Genomic DNA, 20,534 nt, shown 5'->3' on the forward strand with positions numbered 1-20,534 from the left:
ATGGTTCTTTTTTGGCATAAGAAGGGGAGTATTAATATTTTAAAAATTATTTTCATTAGAATTTTAAAAATAGGCAAATACTTTTTCTCCTCCAAGTGAGAACCAGAAACAGGATGGTAATTAAAAATATACACTATAGGGTCACCTGGGTGGCTCAGTCGGTTAAGCATCTGACCTCGGCTCAGGTCATGATCTCGTGGTTTGTGAGTTTGAGCCCCACATCAGGCTCTGGGCTGACAGCTCAGAGCCTGGAGCCTGCTTTGGATTCTGGGTCCCAATCTCTCTGCCTCTCCCCCACTTGTGCTCGGTCTCTCTCTGTGTCTCTCAAAAGTAAATAAACGTTTAAAAAGTTCAAAAAAAATATATATATATGCTGCATATCAAATTTTCAAGAAAATCTAACTTAAAAGGAAATGGTTTTGATTAATTTAAGAAAGAACAGCTTTCATTTTAATTATAAACTCTTTATTATTTGGCATTTGTATACATAAAGCATATATTTAACTGAATATTCTATACACACTCTAGGGAAGTATTCCAAATGCAAAATTATGATTATAAAGTTAAAAAAAATCAAAAGACATCAAAGAGGCGTGTCAGTGCCAAATTTATGAAAACGTATCTAATATGTCACAATCCTTTTGTTGCAAAAAACGTTCACATGAGAAGTGCAAAGCGGGCAATTACTTGCCAAAAGGATAAATGGGTTTCATTAGGTGGAACATGGAAAGGGACACGACGCAAGATAAAGATTCTTCAGAATTTCATTATGGGATTCCCAGTAAGACAACAGAACCTGAGGCTATGAGGACCTGTCCGAGTAGAACATTTACGTTAAATATGCCTTTACTGCTTGCCCGGTAGAGGTGATCCGTCAGCCACTGCTGGTAGAAGGAGGGCCCACAATAGACACCAGGGAAATTTTTCCGACCACAGCCATATCCGTAACTGGTAATTCCCATTACAAAAAATCGTCTGTGTTCTGGTAAGTAGCACATTAATGGTCCACCACTATCACCCTATTAAAAAAGTCCCAAAATAGCGTTAGTTGCTTCTGGTAGTCTTTAAACAACAGGAACGCTTAATAAATTAATCCCATTAATCAGACATTTATATAAATATAAATTTTCTTTAAAAAAAACGTTTTAGGGGCGCCTGGGTGGCTCAGTCGGTTGAGCGTCCGGCTTCGGCTCAGGTCATGATCTCACGGTTCATGGGTTCGAGCCCCGCATCGGGCTCTGTGCTGACAGCTCGGAGCCTGGAGCCTGCTTCGGATTCTGTGTCTCCCTCTCTCTCTGCCTTTCCCCCATTCACACGCTGTCTCTGTGTCTCTCAAAATTGAATAAACGTTAAAAAAAAATTAAAAATAAATAAATAAAATTTTTAATGTTTATTTTTGAGAGCGAGCATGAGCGGGGGAGGGGCAGAGAGAGAGGGAGACACATAATCCAAGCAGCTCCAGGCTCTGAGCTGTCAGCACAGAGCCCGACGTGGGGCTCGATCTCATGAACTGTGAGATCATGACCTGAGCTGAAGTCGGATGCTTAACCAACTGAGCCACCCAGGCACCCCAATATACATTTTCAATGTATCTTCAAGTTATAAAGATCCATAGATCTTCAGCTTTACATTCCAACTCAGACAGAAAGCATTCTGTCTGGCCTGATAATTAGAGGAACCATAAAGCTGGTAGATAAACCTCCTATTTGCATGCTATTGCACCAGGATACTATAAATCCAATTGTTTGGAGTTTTAGTATAATTACTCAGGAGAGACATAATTTAGGGAGTAGTGTGCAAAATACTGTAAATACTGCTAGAATACTTTTTATTGCTTAATTCTCTATGTGAAAAGTGTAACTTTAAATGGATAAAGGATTCTTGAAGTTGTGTGCAAGGTTTGCTCACTAGAAGAGACGTACAAACTGGCATCTTGCAGGAGATGGCATCTTTCCAAGTGTTAACGTTGGCTGCTGCAGGGGTAACAGGAATAAATGGCTAAGCCTCTCAGTAGCGTTACAATAACGAATGTCTGTCATAGTTTATACAAGACTGTCGGTGCACCAAAACACTATTACTAAGGACTGTTAATCACTCAAAACAACTAGAACCTTGAGAGAACTGTTTCAGTGTCTAAAGATTCAGGAATGTATTTCTAAGGTGTTTTCAGTGTCTCTCTATAAGGTAGGCATTGAATGAGTAATTACTTTTTGATAGGCTTAAAAAAATTTTTTTTAATGTTTATTTGTTTTCAAGAAGAGAAAGACAGAACGGGAGCAGGAGAGGGCCAGAGAGAGAGAGGGAGACACAGAATCCGAAGCAGGCTCCAGGCTCTGAGCTGTCAGCACAGAGCCCGATGCGGGGCTCGAACCCACGAACCGCGAGATCATGACCTGAGACCTGAGGCAGGACGCTTAACTGACTGAGTCACCAGGTGCCCCAGTAATGAGGATGTTTTGCTTATGAATGCGATTCAATTAGATTTTGATTCTCTACTGTTTTACTCAGTAAAAATTTTAAGAAAAAGGACACTGGAAAGATAAACGCTGGATTGCAGAAATCAGAACAAGTAGGAAAAGGGTAGAGCATGGGGGTTCTGCTTGGGAGTGAAGTGCTGATTGAGAAGTAGAATAAAGAAAGATTCAAAAAGCCCAAGAGACAAAACCAAAAGACAAGTAAACTGGGCTTCCTAAAAATAAAAATCTGTGCTACAAATGGTAACATCAAGGAGATGAAGAGAGAGACCACAGAATGGGGGGAAAAATTTGCTAACCATATATCTGGCGAGAGACTTGAATCTAAAATCTATAAAAAGTGCTGATGACTCAATAATAAAAAGATAAATAACTCAGTTTTAAAATGGGCAAACTATTTGAATAGACACACCTCCAAAGAAGATGTACAAATGGCTGGCGAAGAAGCACATGAAGAGATGCTCAACATCATTAGTCACTAGGAAAATGCAAATGAAAACCACAGTAAAAACACCCCTTCACACCCATGAGGGTGGCTACAGTCAAGAGGACAAACAATAGGGGTGCCTGGGTGGCTCAGTCAGCTGGGCGTCCCACTTGGGCTCAGGTCATTATCTCGTGGTTCGGGAGTTGGAGCCCCGCGTCGGGCTCTGTGCTGACAGCTCAGAGTCCGGAGCCTGCTTCAGATTCTGTGTCTCCCTCTCTCTCATTAAGGGAAAAAAAAAAAAAAAAAAAAAAAAAAAAGACAAACAATAACAAGTCCTGGCAGGATGTGGAGAGATTGGAGCTTTCATATTGCTGGTAGGAATATAAAATAGTGCAGCCATCTGGAATAGGCTTTGGCAGTTCTTCAAAATGTTAAACATTGACCCAACAATTCCAGTCCTAGGTGGAATTTCCAGAAGAAATAAAAAACATACCCACACATAAAAACCGTATACACAAACGTGTACAGCAACATTATTCACAGTAGCCAAAAAAATGGAAACAGCTCAAGTGTCCATCGACTAATGAATGGATAAAATGCGGCACGTCCGTATGGTGGGATATTATTCAACAATAAAATGAATAAAGTATCAATACATGCTATAATATGGATGAACCTTGGAAACACTACGTTAAGTGAAAGATGCCGATCACAAAACATACTGAATGATTCCATTCGTATGAAATTTCCAGAATAGGCAAATCTGTAGGGATTACTGGTTGCCTAGGCCTGAGGACAGGTGGGCGGAGAATGGGGAGTGATTCGTAATGGGTAGAGGCTTCTTTTTGGGTTGACAAGTGTCCTAAAATTAGATTGAGATGATGGTTGCGATGCTCTGTAAATACACTAAAAGCCCGTTGAGTTATACACTTTAAATGGGTGAATTACACATGTATATTAATATCTCAATAAAGGTGGTAATAAGAAAAGGAAGATTCAAGACAAATTCCGCCTGAAGTTGACCACGAAACCAAGGAATCAGGAAAGCAATAGGATTTGGATTGTTGGAATGTAGTTTAAAAGGAGAAAAAAGAATTTAGTACCTTTAAATTTGATAATTCAAGACTTTCGCAGAAAGTGATCAAAGGCCTGTTCAAGTTTCCCTCTAGCTTTAGCAAATATTGCAGAGGAAAATTATTTGGTCTTACCCTGCAAGTATCAAAAATTCCATCTTCATCACCTGCACAAAATGAGGTATTAGGAATTATTTGCCCATAACTCTTCTCAGAATCACAGATCTTTCGAGAGATATAATGTACTTCCGCTTCCTGTAACACATCTGTAACATTACCTATTAACAAAAAAATACCAGTAAATTATTTTGGAGAGCAGGCATTTTGACGGCAATATAAAATGTTCGTGTTGAATAGGTTTTCTTTCCAAAGTGATTCAACAATTATGTAAAGTTGTATCCATATATGCATGTGTGCCTAGGAAGATCGTGGAAGAATAATCTGATTGTTCATAGTTTAATTCCTTTAAGTTACTTTTTGTCTCTATGATTTGCCCATTCTGGACATTTCATCCTACAAATGGAATCGTACAATATGTGAGCTTTTATGTCAAGCTTATTTCACTTAGTATCATGTAGCAGGTACCAACACTTCATTCCTTTTAACGGCTAGATAATATTCCATTGTATGAATATACCACATTTTGTTTATCCATTTATCAGTTGATGGATCTTTAGATTGTTTTTTGTTTTTTGTTTTTTTTTTTGCTAATATGAATAATGCTGCTGTGAGCATTTGAGTACAGGTGTTTGTGTGGACATGTGTTTTCATTTCTCTTGGGTATAGACATAGGAGTGGAGGTTCGGAATTATACGGGAAATATAAATTTTAATTTATACTATATTCCAAACTATGCTCCAAAACACCTGTGCCATTTTATATTCCCACCAGCAATGCACGAGGGTTCCAATTTCTTTGCATCCTTGTCAACACTCGTTCCCGTCTAACTTTGGATTATAGACATCCTTGTGGGTGTGACATTTATTAACTTTGAAAATTACATTTCCTAACAATTTTTTTAAATATCTGCAGATCAAAAGATCTGGGGTTTGTTTCTGTTCCTGATTCTTTTTTTTTTTTTTTCATGTTTATTTATTTTTGAGAGACAGAGAGAGTCCCAGCAGGGAAGAGGCAGAGAGACAGACGCAGACACAGAATCTGAAGCAGGCTCCAGGCTCGGAGCTGTCAGCCCAGAGCCCAACACAGGGCTCGAACTCACGAACCGCAAGATCATGACCTGAGCCAAAGTCAGAAAGTTAACTGACTGAGCCACTCAGGCACCCCTACATTCCCTAACTATTGGTAGTGTATAAAAATGAAATCGATTTTGGCATTTTGGTTTTATATCTGGCCACTTTACTAGACTCTCTTAATTCCAATGTATTGTAGACTGTATTAATGTAGGTAGTCCCATCATCTGTGAATAGTGAGTGTTTTGTTATTACCTAAGTCATAGGTGTTTTGCATCTTTTTCTAGTGTGACTGCACTTGCTAGAACCTCTACTATGATATTGACAAAAGTAGTGATGGTGGGGGAAATTGTTCCTGATTCTAAGAGAAATGTTCGTTTATAATAATGATGTTTGCTGTAGTCTGGAGGTAGATAACCTTAATCAGGTTCAGGAAGTTCGCTTCTGTGTCTGGATTGCTATTGTTAAAAAAAAAATTTTTTTTTTTAACATTTATTTATTTTTGAGAGAGAGAGAGAGACAGAGTGCAAGCAGGGGAGGGACAGAGACAGAGATGGAAACACAGAACCCGAAGCAGGCTTTAGGCTCTGAGCTGTCAGCACAGAGCCCAACGCAGGGCTCAAACTCAAGAGCTGTGAGATCAGACCTGAGCCCAAGTCAACCGACTGAGCCACCCAGGCGCCCCTCCTTTACTCTTTATAGGACTATTCTTACTTAGTCAGTTTGGGTTACTTTGAATTTTCTAGGAATTTATCCATTTTATCTAAGTATTAAAATGGAGAACTTAACATAGCTTAAAGTATCTTATCTTTTAATTCATAACCTTATTTGTATTTGTGTCTTCTCTCCTTTTCTCATCAGTCTCACTGGGGTTTGCTATTTTTTTTTTTCTTCAAAGAACTAGATTTTGGCTTTGTTGGTCCTCTTTTTTCTAACTCTATTTTCTATTCATGAATTGCTGTGCTTATCTCGATTTCTCTTCTTCTTCTTTCTATGGGTCATGTAATGTTCTGTTAAACTTTTTCCAGTTGGATATTTAATGCATGGTGTTTAGCCTTTTTTCTCTAATAGGTCAAATATTTACTCTTTGATATTTTTGAGCCTAAAGGTGTATGTATTTAAAGCTTTACATTTCCCTTTATGTGGCACCGAAATTGCAACATTCAAGCTTCTCTGTGCAGTATATACATTACAGTTCAGGTCTAAGGATTTAAAGTTATGACACAGGAGTTATTACGTAGTGTATTTTGAATTTTCTAAATGTGTGAGTTTTTAAAAAAAATATTATCTTTGTCATTTTTTAAAAAAGCTTCATGAATGTTTAATTTACATAACAAAATTCTCACACTGTAGGTTTGCAGTTCGATGATTTCTGGTAAATTTATACTGGCACCACAACCCAGTTTTAGACTATTTCCTTCACTCCAGAGAGTCCTCCCATGCCCATGTGCAGTCAATCCCCACCTCCAACCCACATTCAAAAAATGACTAATAGGATTACTGCCACTATGGGTTTGCCTTTTCTAGAAAGTTTGTATGAAGAAATCAATTGGCCACAAATGTAAGTTAGGATCCCCCCCGCCTTTTTTTTTTTTTTTTTTTTTTTTTGGACTGTATTGTGTTCTATTGATCTCTATGCTCTCAGTACAGAAAACAAACCCATGCCCTGCTGTCTTGATGGCTATAGTTTTATATGAAATCAGAGTAACTCCTTCAGCCTTGTTGTTTTTCAAAATAATTTTGGCTATTGTAGGTCCTTTGCCTTTTCATCTAAGTTTGTCAATTTGTATGAAGAAGTTTGCTGGGATATGGATAGCGATTGCATTGAATATATAGGTCAATCTAGAGATACTTGTAGTATTAACAATAATGAATCTTCTAATACAAATCAGTATGACATTCATTTATTAGGTCTTCTTTATGTAATGTTTTGCAGATTTTTTTTTTAATATTTACTTTTTTTTAATGTTTATTTTTGAGAGCGCGAGAGAGCACTATGTGCACGCACAGGCAGGGGAGGGGTAAGGAGAGAGGGGGACAGAGAGGCTCCGAAGCAGGGTCTGGTCTGACAGCAGAGAGCCCGATGTGGGGCTTGAGCTCACGAACCATGAGATCATGACCTGAGCCGAAATCAAGAGTCGGTCGCTTAACTGAGCCACCCAGGTGCCCCTTGATGTTTTCAATGTATAGACCTTGCACCTCTTTTGTTGACTACAGTGAATGTAGGTGTGGATCTCTTTCTTTTTTTTTAAATCTTAACTGGGGATTCATTGAGCTTTTGTAAATGTTTTTCATGAAATTTCAGGAGCTTGGGGCCATATTTTCTTTGAATTAATTTTTCTTCCCCATCTTCTCTCTCTTCCCCTTCCAGAAATCCCATTGCACACATGTTGGTGTACTTGATGTTGTGCCACATGTCTCTGAGTGTGGATTCATTTTTCTGCAATATTTTTCCTCTGTGTTCTTCAGGTTAGGTCACTTCTTTTGCTGTGTTTCAGTTCACTGATTCTTGAGCTATTTCATTTCGCTAGACTTTTTATTCAGTTCTTTTGAAAATTGACTCTTTCACTATAGATATTCCCTATTTGGTAAATTATTGTCATCACATTTTCCTTTAATTCCTTTGACTTATGCACACCTAACGAGCTTCTTTGGGGTGCCTGGGCAGCTCAATCGGTTTAGTATCCAACTCTTGATTTTGGCTCAGGTCATGATCTTATGGTTCGTGAGATCGAGCCCTGTGTTAGACACTGTGCTGATAGCACCAAGCCTGCTTGGGATTCTCTCTCTCTCTCTCTCTCTCTCTCCCTGCCCCCAATCTGGTTTGCATTCTCTCTTTCTCTTAAAGTAAATGTATAATTTTTTAAAGACCTTCTCTGAAGTCTTTATCTGCTAAATTCAACATCTGAGCCTATATAGAGTCTGGTTCTATTGACCATTTCCCCCCACCTGAGAATAGGTGACACTTTTGGGTTTTTTGTTTGTTTGTTTTGTATGTCTTATATTTTTGTTGAAAATTGGGCATTTTAGGGGCGCCTGGGTGGCTCAGTTGGTTAAGAGTCCAACGTCAGCTCAGGTCATAATCTAATGGTTCATGAGTTTGAATCCTGCATTGGGCTCTGCGTTGACAGCTCAGAGCCTGGAGCCTGCTTTGGATTTTGTCTCCCTCTCTGCCCCTCCCCTGCTTTCATGGGCTCATTCTCTCTCTCTCTCTCTCTCTCTCTCTCTCTCTCTCTCTCTCTCTCTCTCAAAAATAAATAAATAATTTTTTTTTTTTTTTTTAAAAACAAAGAAAATTTGTCATTTTAGATAGTATATTGTAACAACCCTGGATTTTGATTCCTTCCTCAAGAATGTTGTTGTCAGGGGCACCTGGGTGGTTCAGTCAGTTGAGTATCCAACTCGTGATTTCAGCTCAGGTCATGATCCCGGATGGTGGGATTGAGCCTTACATCAGGCTCTGCACTGAGTGTGGAGCTTAAGATTCTCTCTCTCTCTCTCTCTCTCTCTCTCTGTCTCTCTCTCTCTCTCTCCCCCTCTGTCCTTCCCTTGCTCACATGCTCTCTCTAAAATTAAAAAAAAAAAAAATGTTGTCATTCTTAAAGTAACTTGCCCGGACTTAAATTGTAGACTCTGTCTGTTGTGACTGTTGATGTTTCTGCTCAGTGTTTTAATTCTGATTTTTACCTTTAGCCTAGCTTCATAGGGCTTGCATGTGTATCTGTATAGTTTAGGGGTCAGTCAATGATTTGGGCTGCTGATGAATAAATCTGTGTTTGGGTTGGGGACTGTATTCAAAGTCCAGTCAGTTTTCAAATCTACTTTGACTTTCTCTTTATTGTGAGTTCTCTCAGATTTTCCTGACACGTGTATGGTTTCCCAACCAGCCAAGGATATTTGGAAAGCTTATTGAGCTCTCACATTTTCAGGATTTTTCTGTCAAATTTCTGACTGTTCTACTGCCGGCCATATCCAGGACTAGCAGAGGCTGTGGGTTTTCCCCATTTGTCTCTTGCTGAGTCTTCTACTTTTTATTGAGAATGCTGTTAGCCAGGATTTTCATCTGCTGTTCCAGATAGAGTTCACCTCCTCTGGTAACAAGATTCTGTTCTTCATGACCCTAGTAAAACTATTGCACTGACTGATGAGAGGGGACTTTGGACCAACCACAAACAAGAAAGCTGCAAATTCCTCTTTTACCCAGTTTATAGCCGTTTATGATGAACAAATATTTCTCAATGTGTTGTGCACTTTGGTTGATTTTTCAAGGCCCTGAAATGGTTGCTTTTGGCAATTTTGTCCAGTTTATATCTGGGGAGGGGGGAGAAGATTTGCCACCCTCCCCATGCCATCACAGCCCAAATTCCCATCCCTTTTATTGTTTTATTGTTTCATAATCACAGTTCATAGTTTGTACAGTACTTACCCTTTGAACTTCGAGATTTGTTTTATGGGCTAGTAATTGGTCAGTTTATTATTATTTTTTTAATGTTTATTTTTGAGAGAGAGGGAGACAGAGTGCGAGCAGGGAAGGGCAGAGAGAGAGGGAGACAGAGAATCCAAAGAAGGCTCCGGGCTCTGAGCTGTCAGCACAGAGCCTGATGCAGGGCTTGAACCCACGGAAGGTGGTCAATTTTTATAAAGATTCTACCTATACTCGAAAAGGTAAAATTCTCTAACTTTTTGAGGGCATGATTTGGCTATTAAATCAAGCTTACTAATTATGTTGTTCAAATATTCCAAATCTTTACTTACTAGGTTTTCATCTGTTTGGTATGTTAATAATAAAAATAGTGTTGTATTAAAATTCCCTACCATCACAGAGGAGTTATAATGTTTGTTGTACAATTCTACTTTTCTATACAATTCTACAATTCTATAATTCTCCTTAATATTATCTGGGTCCTATTAGGTTCAGAAGTCTAGAATTGCTCTATCGTCTTGGTGAGTTAAACCTTTTCTAAATAAAAATGACCTCCTTTATCCCTAATAATTCTTTTGTCTTAAAGTCTATTTTGTCTGCAATTTGCATAGTGATACTAGCTTTCTTTTAATTTGGATTTACTTGATATATTTCTGTACTATTGTTTTACTTATCCCTTTAGGTAAACTGGATTTCCTACTCCCTAATCTGATTATCTGTCTTTTAACTAGTGGTTTGCTCCATTAACACTTATTGTGATTATGGATATATTTGGGCTTTTTTCTACTGTCTTATTTTATATTTTCTACTTTTTTCACTTTTCCTATGCTTCTTATTTCTTGATTTATTAAGATTTTGTCTTCATTTTCTTATTCCATTTGTTTCTTGCTACTAGTTTACACATTGTATCTTCTATTTCTATTATTGAAATTTGACCATTCATGCTTCAATCTAATGTTAATCAGTATCTTAACACTTCTTTTTTTTTTTCAATTTTTTTTGAATGTTTATTTTTGAGAGAGAGAGAGAGAGAGAGAGCATGAGCGGGGGAGAGGCAGAGAGAGAGGGAGACACAGAATCTAAAACAGGCTCGAGGCTCTGAGCTATCAGCACAGAGCCCCATACAGGGCTCAAACTCATGAACCGCCAAATCATGACCTGAGCCGAAGTAGGACGCTTAACCAACTGAGCCACCCGTGTGCCCCTCTCACAGGTATAATTGCTCTCATCGCACAGATCATGAATACATATGACATTGTGACAGATGATATAATATAGTGGAAACACATGAGTTTTGAAGCTGGCCAACCTGGGATTGAATTTTTACTCCTCACTTAGCTGTGTAATTTGGGGCAACTTACTTAACGTCTTCAAACCTCAGTTCATTCATGTCATAGTATTTTTCATGGTGTTACTGGGGGCATTAAGTGAGAAATGCATTAAGGTGCTTAGCATTTTATTAAGTACCTAGACCTGAATAAATGGAAGCTGCTGCTATATCAATATCATTGCTCTAATTGTTGTTCAAGAGTCAGTAACTTGCCCACGGTCATGCAGCTAGTACACTGCAGGGCTGAGATTTAGACTTAGGTCTTTGGTCCTAAAGCCCATACCTCTTTATCTTGTTTAAACAGTATTCTCAGAGGAAAAAAAAATAATTCACAGATCTTTCATACAATTATCTGGTATTCTATCTAATCTGTACCTAATTATTTACTTCTTAAAATTTTTTTTTCATCTTTATTTATTTTTGAGAGAGATAGAGTGTAAGCAGGGAGGGGCAGAGAGAGAGGGAGACACAGAATCTGAAGCAGGCTCCAGGCCCTGAGCTGTCAGCACAGAGCCCGATGCGGGACTTGAACCCACCAACTTTGAGATCATGACCTGAACTGAAGTCGGACGCTTAACCGACTGAACCACCCAGGCACGCCTAATCTACACATATTTAAATGGCTAGTTTCTGTGGGGAATAGAAAAGAGACTCAACGCTTGAGATCATGTATTGCTAACTAGATTTGGATTCCTTTGAGGGCAATTTGTACTTAATGTAGTACTTATATATTCAGGCTTTACAATGAGGAAGATCTGAATTTGTGTCCTACCTTTTCAACCACTAAGATCCACAATTCCTGGTCTGTTACATGGGAATAATAACATTAACTTCCTAATAGGAATATTTTGAAGATAAAATAATATATTTAGAAAAAGGGCCTAAAACATGGTAAATGCTCTCACATAGTAGCTATTGTTAACACCAAAGGCAGAGACTAGTTTCTACATTTGTCTGTTCTTCCCAGTAGTTCAATCAATAATTAGTGCCTGTTTGTGCACTAAAGAAAATGTATGGCAATCAACCTGCTTGATACTAAATAGGACATTAAGTAAAAAGGACCCTAAATTTGATCCTTATAGCCAGAAGCTAATTACGATAAGCCATTCTGGGGGCGCCTGGGTGGCTCCGTCGGTTGAGCGTCCGACTTCGGCTCAGGTCATGATCTCGCGGTTTGTGAGTTCGAGACCCGCGTCGGGCTCTGTGCTGACAGCTCAGAGCCTGGAGCCTGCTTCAGATTCTGTGTCCCCTTCTCTCTCCGCCCTACCCCTTCTTGTGCTCTCTGTCTTTCAAAAATAAATAAACATAAAAAAAATTTAATAAAAAGATAAGCCATTCTGTTGCAGAGCTGGAAGAACAGAAACACTTAAAACCTCTCTCTCATCCTCTCTGAGAATGTCTAGAGGTTCAAGGGTCTTGGCAGGTATAACCAGAGAAAGTCTCTATTTCTGCTTTGGAAGATAATTTCATCTTTCCCACAAAAAAGAAAAACAAGAAAAAAAAGAACATTTCCTTTTCAATGGTTTATAAAGACTAATTGCTCAAGCTCATGATATAAAGAGATACATGTATAGAAGGGTTCATCCTCTCTAATAATCAGGAAAAAAATATACACATAAAATTCAGACTATAATTACCTTCTTCTTTTGTTCTTCCCCAGCCACTTATAAAACACTTCGTGTTTTGGTCCAGCATTTGGAAAACATCAAAAGGTAGACAAATAGGCTGAACATAGTCATTATACCTCACCGCTTTTTTTAAATGAAAAAGTGCAATATCATTTACATAAGTTTCCAAATTGAAATCTGGATGGATAATGATTGCTTTAACTTTTATCTTCTTCGAGTATGGAGGACCTCCATGTATGTTATTAGTTCCAATCACAACTCTCCACATTAAAGGATCTCTGAAAGAGAATAAATGTTGTTATAAACATGTTTATTAAGTAAATATTCTTCATCTCCCACTAGTGTTTGTTTTTCTGAGGGTAATCAGAAAAATTGAATCTTACTTTCATGTACGTGAAGTCACATCAAATAAGAGCCAAAATATCATGCCACAGGAAAGGAGAAAAAGATCAATGGGACAGAGGTCCTAAGACAGATTTAAGTACATGAGACTTTAATATATGATTAAGGTATCACTTCTTACCAGTGGACAAAAGAATGATGTACTTGATAGATGGTATGGGGACATCTAGCTAAACTAACTAGTTTGAAAAGTGAGATAAAATTAAATCTCTGAAAAACATTAAACAGTAAAATAAACCCCAAATGGATTAATTATTTAAATGCAAAAATCTTTTTTAATGCAGAAATCTTTTAAATAACATCTTTGTTTTAGAGATACATAATGTGATCTGTCTGAGATTTGCTTCCAAATAATTGAAGGGGGGAGGAGTTGGTGGGGATAACAATGAAATAAGATCAGGTAAGAGTTGATAACTGGAAGCTGGATGCTAGGTACATGGAATTCACTAAACTATTCCTTCTACTTTTGTAAATTTTTGAAATTTCAGAATGAAATCTTTGGATATGAAATTAGCATGAGAATTATAAAAAACTAGGAAGAAAATGTAGGTGAATACATAGCATTGATAGGAAATACATAGCATACATAGGGAATAGGAATACATAGCATACGTAGGAAAAAGGACTTGATCAAGCACGACATTCTAAATATATAAAACAGGATGCACTTATGGATCTTGACAATCTTAAAAAAAAACAAAAACAAAGAACAAGTAAAAAACCAAAATGTTTTCTGTAGGTCAAAATCAACAATTAAAACCTTAAGAATTTAATAGTTGTTCATCTGGAATTGGACTGGGAAGGAGGACCTTTTACTTTATAGGCTGTTGTTTACAAATGCTGAAATTCCTTTTCATCCTTCAAACTGGCCAAGTTTATGAGTGTGTGTGTGTGTGTGTGTGTGTGTGTGTGTGTGTGTGTGTAATGCTCAGGATAAACAAAAGTCACCAAAACAAAGCAACTCTTATTCATGCGGGAAGTATAAACATATGGGTACTTTGCCAGCATGTATCAATAGCCTATAAAATTTGCATTGTATTTTACTCTGCAATTCTACTTCCTAGAATTTCTCCCAAGGAAATAGAAGATATTCAGCTATCCTAAAAGTGGGTTAGGTAACCTCTAGAAAGTTTACCAAAAAATTGTAAAGCCCTAGTTCTATTTTGTGTAAAAAGAAATCACTGCTTTGAGCTACTTTGAAATAATGGTCTTTTCTTTTCCAAACTTACTCAACTTATATTCCTTGCTTCAGTTTATATTCAGACCATAAGATTACAAAACAGGCTGTAGGGGCACCTAGGTGGTTCAGTTGGTTGAGTATCCAACTCTTGATTTTGTCTCAGGTCATGATCCCAGCATGGGATCAAGCCCCACATAAGGCTCTGTGCTGAGTGTGGAGTCTGCTTGAGATTCATTCTCTTTCTCTTTCTCTCTCTTCCTCCCCCTCTCTTTCTTTTCTTCCCCCTGCTTTCTTTCACTCTCAAATAATAGTAAAAAAAAAACCAAAAAACAAAAAACAAAAACCACACATGACCCAGGCTGTATACTGAAATGTATACATTGCTGAAATTAAAGAAGACATGAATAAGTGGAAAGAGATTCTGTGCTCATGGACTGGAAAACTTAATATTGTTAAGATGACAGTAATTACCCAAAGCAATCTATAGATTCAATGCAATCCCTATAAAAATCCCAATGAGTTTTTTTTAAGAAATAGAAAAGCCCATCCTAAATTCACACAGAATGTCAAGGGACCCCAAGTAGCCAAAATAATCTTGAAAAAGAAGACTCTAGTTGGAGGACTCCCATTTCCAGACTTGAAGCCAACTGCAAAGCTACAATAGTCAAAACAGTATCGTACTGGCAGGCACACACATACCAGTTGAAAAGAGTCGAAAGCCCAGAAATACACCCTTGCGTATGGGCTCAACTGATTTTCAACAGAAGTGTCAAGACAATTCACTGGGACAGGACAGCCCTTTTCAACAAATTTTGCTGGCAAAGTTGTGTATGTACATGCAAAAGAATGAATTGGACACTTACCTTACACCACATGCAAAAATTAAACCAAAACAGATGAAGGCCTAACTATAACAGTAAAACAAAAAAAAACTCCTAGAAGAAGACACAGGAGGAAACTTTCACGGTATTGGATTTGGCAATGATTTCTTGGATATGACACCAAAAAAACAGGTAACAATAAATAAATAAATAAATAGGATGTCTTTTTTTTTTTTAATTTTTTTTTTTTTACGTTTATTTATTTTTGAGACAGAGAGAGACAGAGCATGAACGGGGGAGGGTCAGAGAGAGAGAGGGAGACACAGAATCTGAAACAGGCTCCAGGCTCTGAGCAGTCAGCACAGAGCTGACGTGGGGCTCGAACTCACATACCGCGAGATCGTGACCTGAGCCAAAGTCGGACGCTTAACCGACTGAGCCACCCAGGCGCCCCATAAATAGGACGTCTTTAAGATTAAAAACTTTTGTGCATCAAAGATCATTATGAACAGAGTGAAAAGACAAACCACAGAATGAGAGAAAATATTTGCAAATCCTGTATTTGATAAGGGACTGATATCAAGAATATAAAAAAACATTCCTACAGCTCAGCAAAAATACTAATTAAAAATGGGCAAAGGATTGAATACATGTTTCTTCAGGGAAGATATACACATGGCCAATAAGCACATTGAAAGGTGCTCAACATCACTAGTTATTAGGGAAATGTAAATCCAAACCACAGTGAGGGGCGCCTGGGTGGCTCAGTCGGTTAAGCACCGAATGTGGAAACGACTCTTCATTTCAGCTCAGGTCATGATCTCAGGGTGTGAGATTGAGCCTCAAGTTGGGCTCCACGTGGGGTGTGGAGCCTGCTTGGGATTCTCTCTCCCTCTCCCCGCCCCGCCCCCTCTCCCGTTACCCCTGCCCCCACTCCCACTCTTGCACGCTCTGAGAAAAATACAAAGACAAAAACAGAAAGACAAAACACAAAAGCCACCATGAGATACACTTCACACGCATTAGGATAGTTACCATAGTAGTAGTTTAAGTGTTAAGCAGTGTAAGCGATGAGCTAGGCACATGGAGACTGATGTTCTGAATCGATTTCTAATCAGTGTGGGGTACTGGGAGATGAGAAACAAATTTAAGAGCTACTGTGCAGAGAGAGCTAATTCTAGGTAATGGAGCCATGAGTGATGGTGTTATGTGAAAGAATCGAGAAGGAACAGAGTTGTAGAGGAAAGATTTTTTAAAATTCATTTTCGGACTTGTTGAGACTGCAACTCCAGTATAAATATGTAGCAGAGAACCGGAAATATGAGTCCCCTGGAGAGACTTGGGTGTTTCCAGTACATGGTGACTACTGAAACAGAAGTAGACGGGACATCTCCAGCAAAGAGTACAGATGATAAGGCAAAAGGATAACAAGGGGAACTCTAGAAATACTGCCATTTAGACAATGACAGACTCATCAAGGAAAAGGAGAAAAGAAAAAAGAGGCGGTGACTTAGAAATCAAGAAAAAAAAAAGAAATCAAGGAAACAGATCGTTTCGAGGAGAGCAGCGGTCAACTTTGCCACATGCTATAAAGATCAAATAGGAGGCACCCCTGCGGGGCTCAGTCCGTTAAGCATCCAACTCATGGTTTCGGCTCAGGTCATGATCTCATGGTTCGTGAATTTGAGCCCTGCGTCAGGCTCTGTGCTGACAGTACAGAGCCTGCTTGGGATTCCCTCCCTCTCTATGCCTCTCCCCTGCTTGCACACACACATTCTCTCTCTCAAAAATAAATAAAGAAACTTAAAAAAAAAAAAGATCAAATAAAATGGGGACTAACAAGAAGTCATTGGATTTGGCACGGGGGGATCTTTAACAGTGTGATTTGGCCCCAGATATCAGACTGCAATTGGGATCTTATGAGTCAATGCAGAGGAAGCAAAAGGGGGTCTCTCAGAGTGTTTAACAGTGAAGGGAAGAACAGGAACAGGTAGGGTTAATCGGTAGGTTGCTTGGGTTTTTAAATAATGGTGGAGTGACCTAAACATGTGTAAGGATTACAGGGAAGAAACCAGAGAGAGGTTGAAAAAATACTAAAGCAACATTGAGGTATAATGAAACAGCACGGATTTGAGAACTGGCTTGAAATCAGGGGGCTGCTATTTAACAGCAGTGTGATCTTGGGCAAGTTACTAAATCGCTCTGCTCTCTGGATTCTTCAGGCGTAAAACAGAGATAATAATAGCTATCTACCTCAGAGGGTTACTGGGAGGGCTTTTTTTTTTTTTTTAACAGAATTATATTTAACATCCTTAGTACTTAATCTCAGAGCAAGTCTTTGCTAAATAACTTATAAGAAGGAATAAGGGATCGTTGACGGTGCAACATAATGAGGAGGAACCGGAATAAAAGGTGGCAAAGTTAGTCCTCTGACAGAAGGGGTGCTTCTGAAAAGTAGAGACTATGCCCCAGTAATGTCTACTTCCTCAGCACCCAGCCCAGCCCCTAGCAGATAACATATATCCAGTAAATGTCGAGTGCAGAAGTAAAAACATCAATGAGATTTAGCCTTGAGAAACGTTAAGTGGAATATGAACAGTATCCTCGAAGAACTAGATTCAATATATCTGGCGTCAGAAAGCAGATAAAAAAATCAAGGCACTTCTTTTAACATAAGAAAAGCTTTCTAAGAATTAGAGCTGTCCAAAAAAGAAGTGAGATTCCTCCTAAGGTAGCAGTGCATCATCGTAAGAAATGTTTCAAGTAGAGAGCTGTATGCTGTAGTTCCGGTTACATGTGTGAGTTTTCATTCTGACAAACCTGGATTTGATCCCTGATTTTGTTGCTCTCTAGCCATGAGCAAGGTACTTAATGCTTAAGTCTCAGGGTCTCCCTACAGCAAAGAATGGTTGCAAACGTTGGTAAAATTAAGTACGAAAACATGCCTGGCTCAGCACACTGAAGCAATCATTATTTCAGACTCGACAGCCTCTTACTTCGATATTGTAAGAAGGATTCAAATACAGGACAGAGGATTGAACCAGACCTTGAAAATGCCTCTTTGAACTCTAAGATTCTATGACAGTGTAACAAAGCTATATTATTTGACCAAGGTCATACATCTGGTAGGTTTTGGAAACTTCCTTAAAGCCTCAGCACCAGAGTGTCAGTGGAAAACTAGGATACAGATCTCCTCAATCTAAACTCATTTTTCTTCCTACTGTGTCAAAGGACTAGACCAGTAAAAAGCACGATGTCAGGACTTGGTAGGCAAGAAAAGCTTTTCCAAGAATCTTCAAACCATATCAACCAGGGTTTTCCTCCCTTGATTTGAGGTCTGGATGCTGCAGAAAAGCAGTTTTTAAAGATAGCATGTTAGAAAACAATTGTAAAGCACTCACCCTTGAAAGAACAGAATTGATTCCTAACTCTGAAACTTTTTTTCTAGATCTCCACGTTTGGTTTGTACCTTAGTATCTTACTATTTTTCTACCTCTGTTACTCAAAAAGCCAATTTATGGAACTGAAATGTATGTTTCAAAAATTTAGTATACCGGGGCGCTTGGCTGGCTCAGTTGGTCTCAGGGTCATGAGTTCAAGCCCCATGTTGGGCATAGAGCTTACTTACAAAAAATGTAGTACACAGACTAAAACCTTATGTACCCCATCAGGCCAGTTGCCCCCAACTGAATTTTGAACTTGTTAGTCCCTTTTAAAGACTTTTCATTCTTCTCCAAGAGATCTGTTCTGTTATAAATGAAAAACTAAAGGGGCGCCTGGGTGGCTCAGTCAGTTAAGCACCGACTTTGGCTCAGGTCATGATCTCACTGCTCGTGAGTTCAAGCCCCACACTGGGCTCTGTGCTGACAGCTCTCAGAGCCTGGAGCCTGCTTCAGATTCTGTGTCTCCTCTCTCTGCCCCTCCTCCAGTCACAGTTTGTCTCTCTCAAAAATAAAATAAACATGAAAAAAAATTTTTTTAAAAAAACCAAACAGCTAAAGGGATGTTATATGACAGGTACCATCGTTTCCCAAAATATTTTTCTTAGAGCTTCGTATAAAATGGTTATGAGGGTCATGAAGTTCTATTCTAACTGTGGTAAATCCTATTTCTCTAAGACTGACATCACCCATAGAATCAAAAAACATTTATTAGGTCTTCTATAAAGTAGGCCAAATCCTATATTAGTCCAAGGAATACAAAATAAAACATGTAGCTCTTGTTCTTAAAAAAACTCATGATCCAATCATGAGAAAGACAAACACATGGTTGCAATATAATTGTAAAAGCTAAAAGAAAATTGTCAGCATTTAAAGCAATGTCTGACAAACTCCAACCCATAGTCCAAATCTACCTGTCTCCTATTTTTGTATAGCCTACGAACAAAGAATGTTTTTTATACTTTTAGATGGTTGGGACTCTCCCCCAATAGTATTTTGTCAAATTTTAGTGTTCATAAGTAATTTATTGGATCACAGCACACTTATTCAGTTGTACTGTCTATGGCTACTTTGGTTCTATAGCGACAGAGTTGAGTAGTTGTGACAGAGTCCTTAAAACTTTTGCTATCTTTGCATAAAGCGTGTTGACTTCTGATTTATAGGATTCACGTCAATAAATAGTGTGCTACATGTAAAGCATTATGGCTATTTGTAAACACACAGCTTAACTGAACATGACTGAAATAAAATGGTCCTCTACTACTTTAAAATACTCCCTCAGAGGGGCGCCTGGGTGGCTCAGTCGGCTGAGCGTCCACCTTCAGCTCAGGTCATGATCTCACACTCCGTGAGTTCGAGCCCCGCGTCGGGCTCTGTGCTGACAGCTCAGAGCCTGGAGCCTGCTTCGGATTCTGTGTCTCCCTCTCTCTCTGTCCCTCCCCTGCTCATGCTCTGTCTCTCTCTGTCTCAAAAAAATAAATAAAAACATTTAAAATAAATAAATAAAATAAAATACTCCCTCAGAGAAGAAAAAATAGAATTGTGTTTTGAATACATACCTAGTGTCCTTAGTGCAGTGGGCAGCCGTGAGGACCCACTTACTTTTCACTAAGCTTCCCCCACATATGTGAGCAAGAATTTTGCCTGATTGGATCTGCAGGCTAACTAGCCATGGCCATGCACCAATTTGAGCTTCTGTGCCCCCTATAATCCGAGACCCTTTCAATGCATCTGCAAGTGGTGCTGTTCCACAATCTAAAAATAAAAGTCACATATTATTTGGACTGAACATCTAATAATACGCACTACTTCCTAATCTTAACACACTAATCTTTTAAATTCCTATTTAAAAGATGGATATAGCAAGCTGGATGCCTAAGGCATGCCCATCTTCTGGGAAAAAAAAAAAAATTAAAGGAGCGTTAAGACAAACAGGCTTAACTGATCACTTGCAAATGGGCGTTAGATCAACGCAATTCATTAATTTTAAACTCTATTCCTCTAAATGAGATAGGTTTCTTGGACCAGGTATCACATTGTTTCCTGTGCAGAATGGCAATTAGAAAGCCTGGGACTGATGAATCACGGGCTACAAGTTACAATACTTGCATTTAACTTGTTAGGTTAATTTTTCTCAAGTGTAGTG

The 20,534-nt window shown here is 38.6% G+C and overlaps 1 protein-coding gene across 7 annotated transcripts in view; it reads right to left on the reverse strand.

Annotated features, from left to right (window-relative positions):
- Positions 1–663: 663 nt before the first annotated feature.
- The window catches only part of ATF1 (activating transcription factor 1), a 118,155-nt gene continuing 98,284 nt past the window's right edge, over positions 664–20,534 (reverse strand). For 4 of the 7 annotated variants that reach the window (XM_053895805.1, XM_053895807.1, XM_053895806.1 and 1 more), the window contains 3 exons: positions 12,555–12,823; positions 4,110–4,252; positions 672–1,019 (listed from right to left, as the gene is read on the reverse strand). In XM_053895805.1, the coding sequence (XP_053751780.1) occupies positions 768–1,019; positions 4,110–4,252; positions 12,555–12,823 (664 nt within the window). In that variant the 3' untranslated portion in view covers positions 672–767. Of the gene's footprint in view, positions 1,020–4,109; positions 4,253–12,554; positions 12,824–20,534 lie in introns of all 7 variants that reach the window. The other 3 variants (XM_053895809.1, XM_053895808.1, XM_053895810.1) reach the window with 3 other exon arrangements.

The sequence above is a fragment of the Panthera pardus genome, unplaced genomic scaffold, assembly GCF_024362965.1.
Source record: "Panthera pardus isolate Hobbes unplaced genomic scaffold, ASM2436296v1 HiC_scaffold_6, whole genome shotgun sequence".
In the NCBI taxonomy this organism is placed as follows: Eukaryota; Metazoa; Chordata; class Mammalia; order Carnivora; family Felidae; genus Panthera; species Panthera pardus.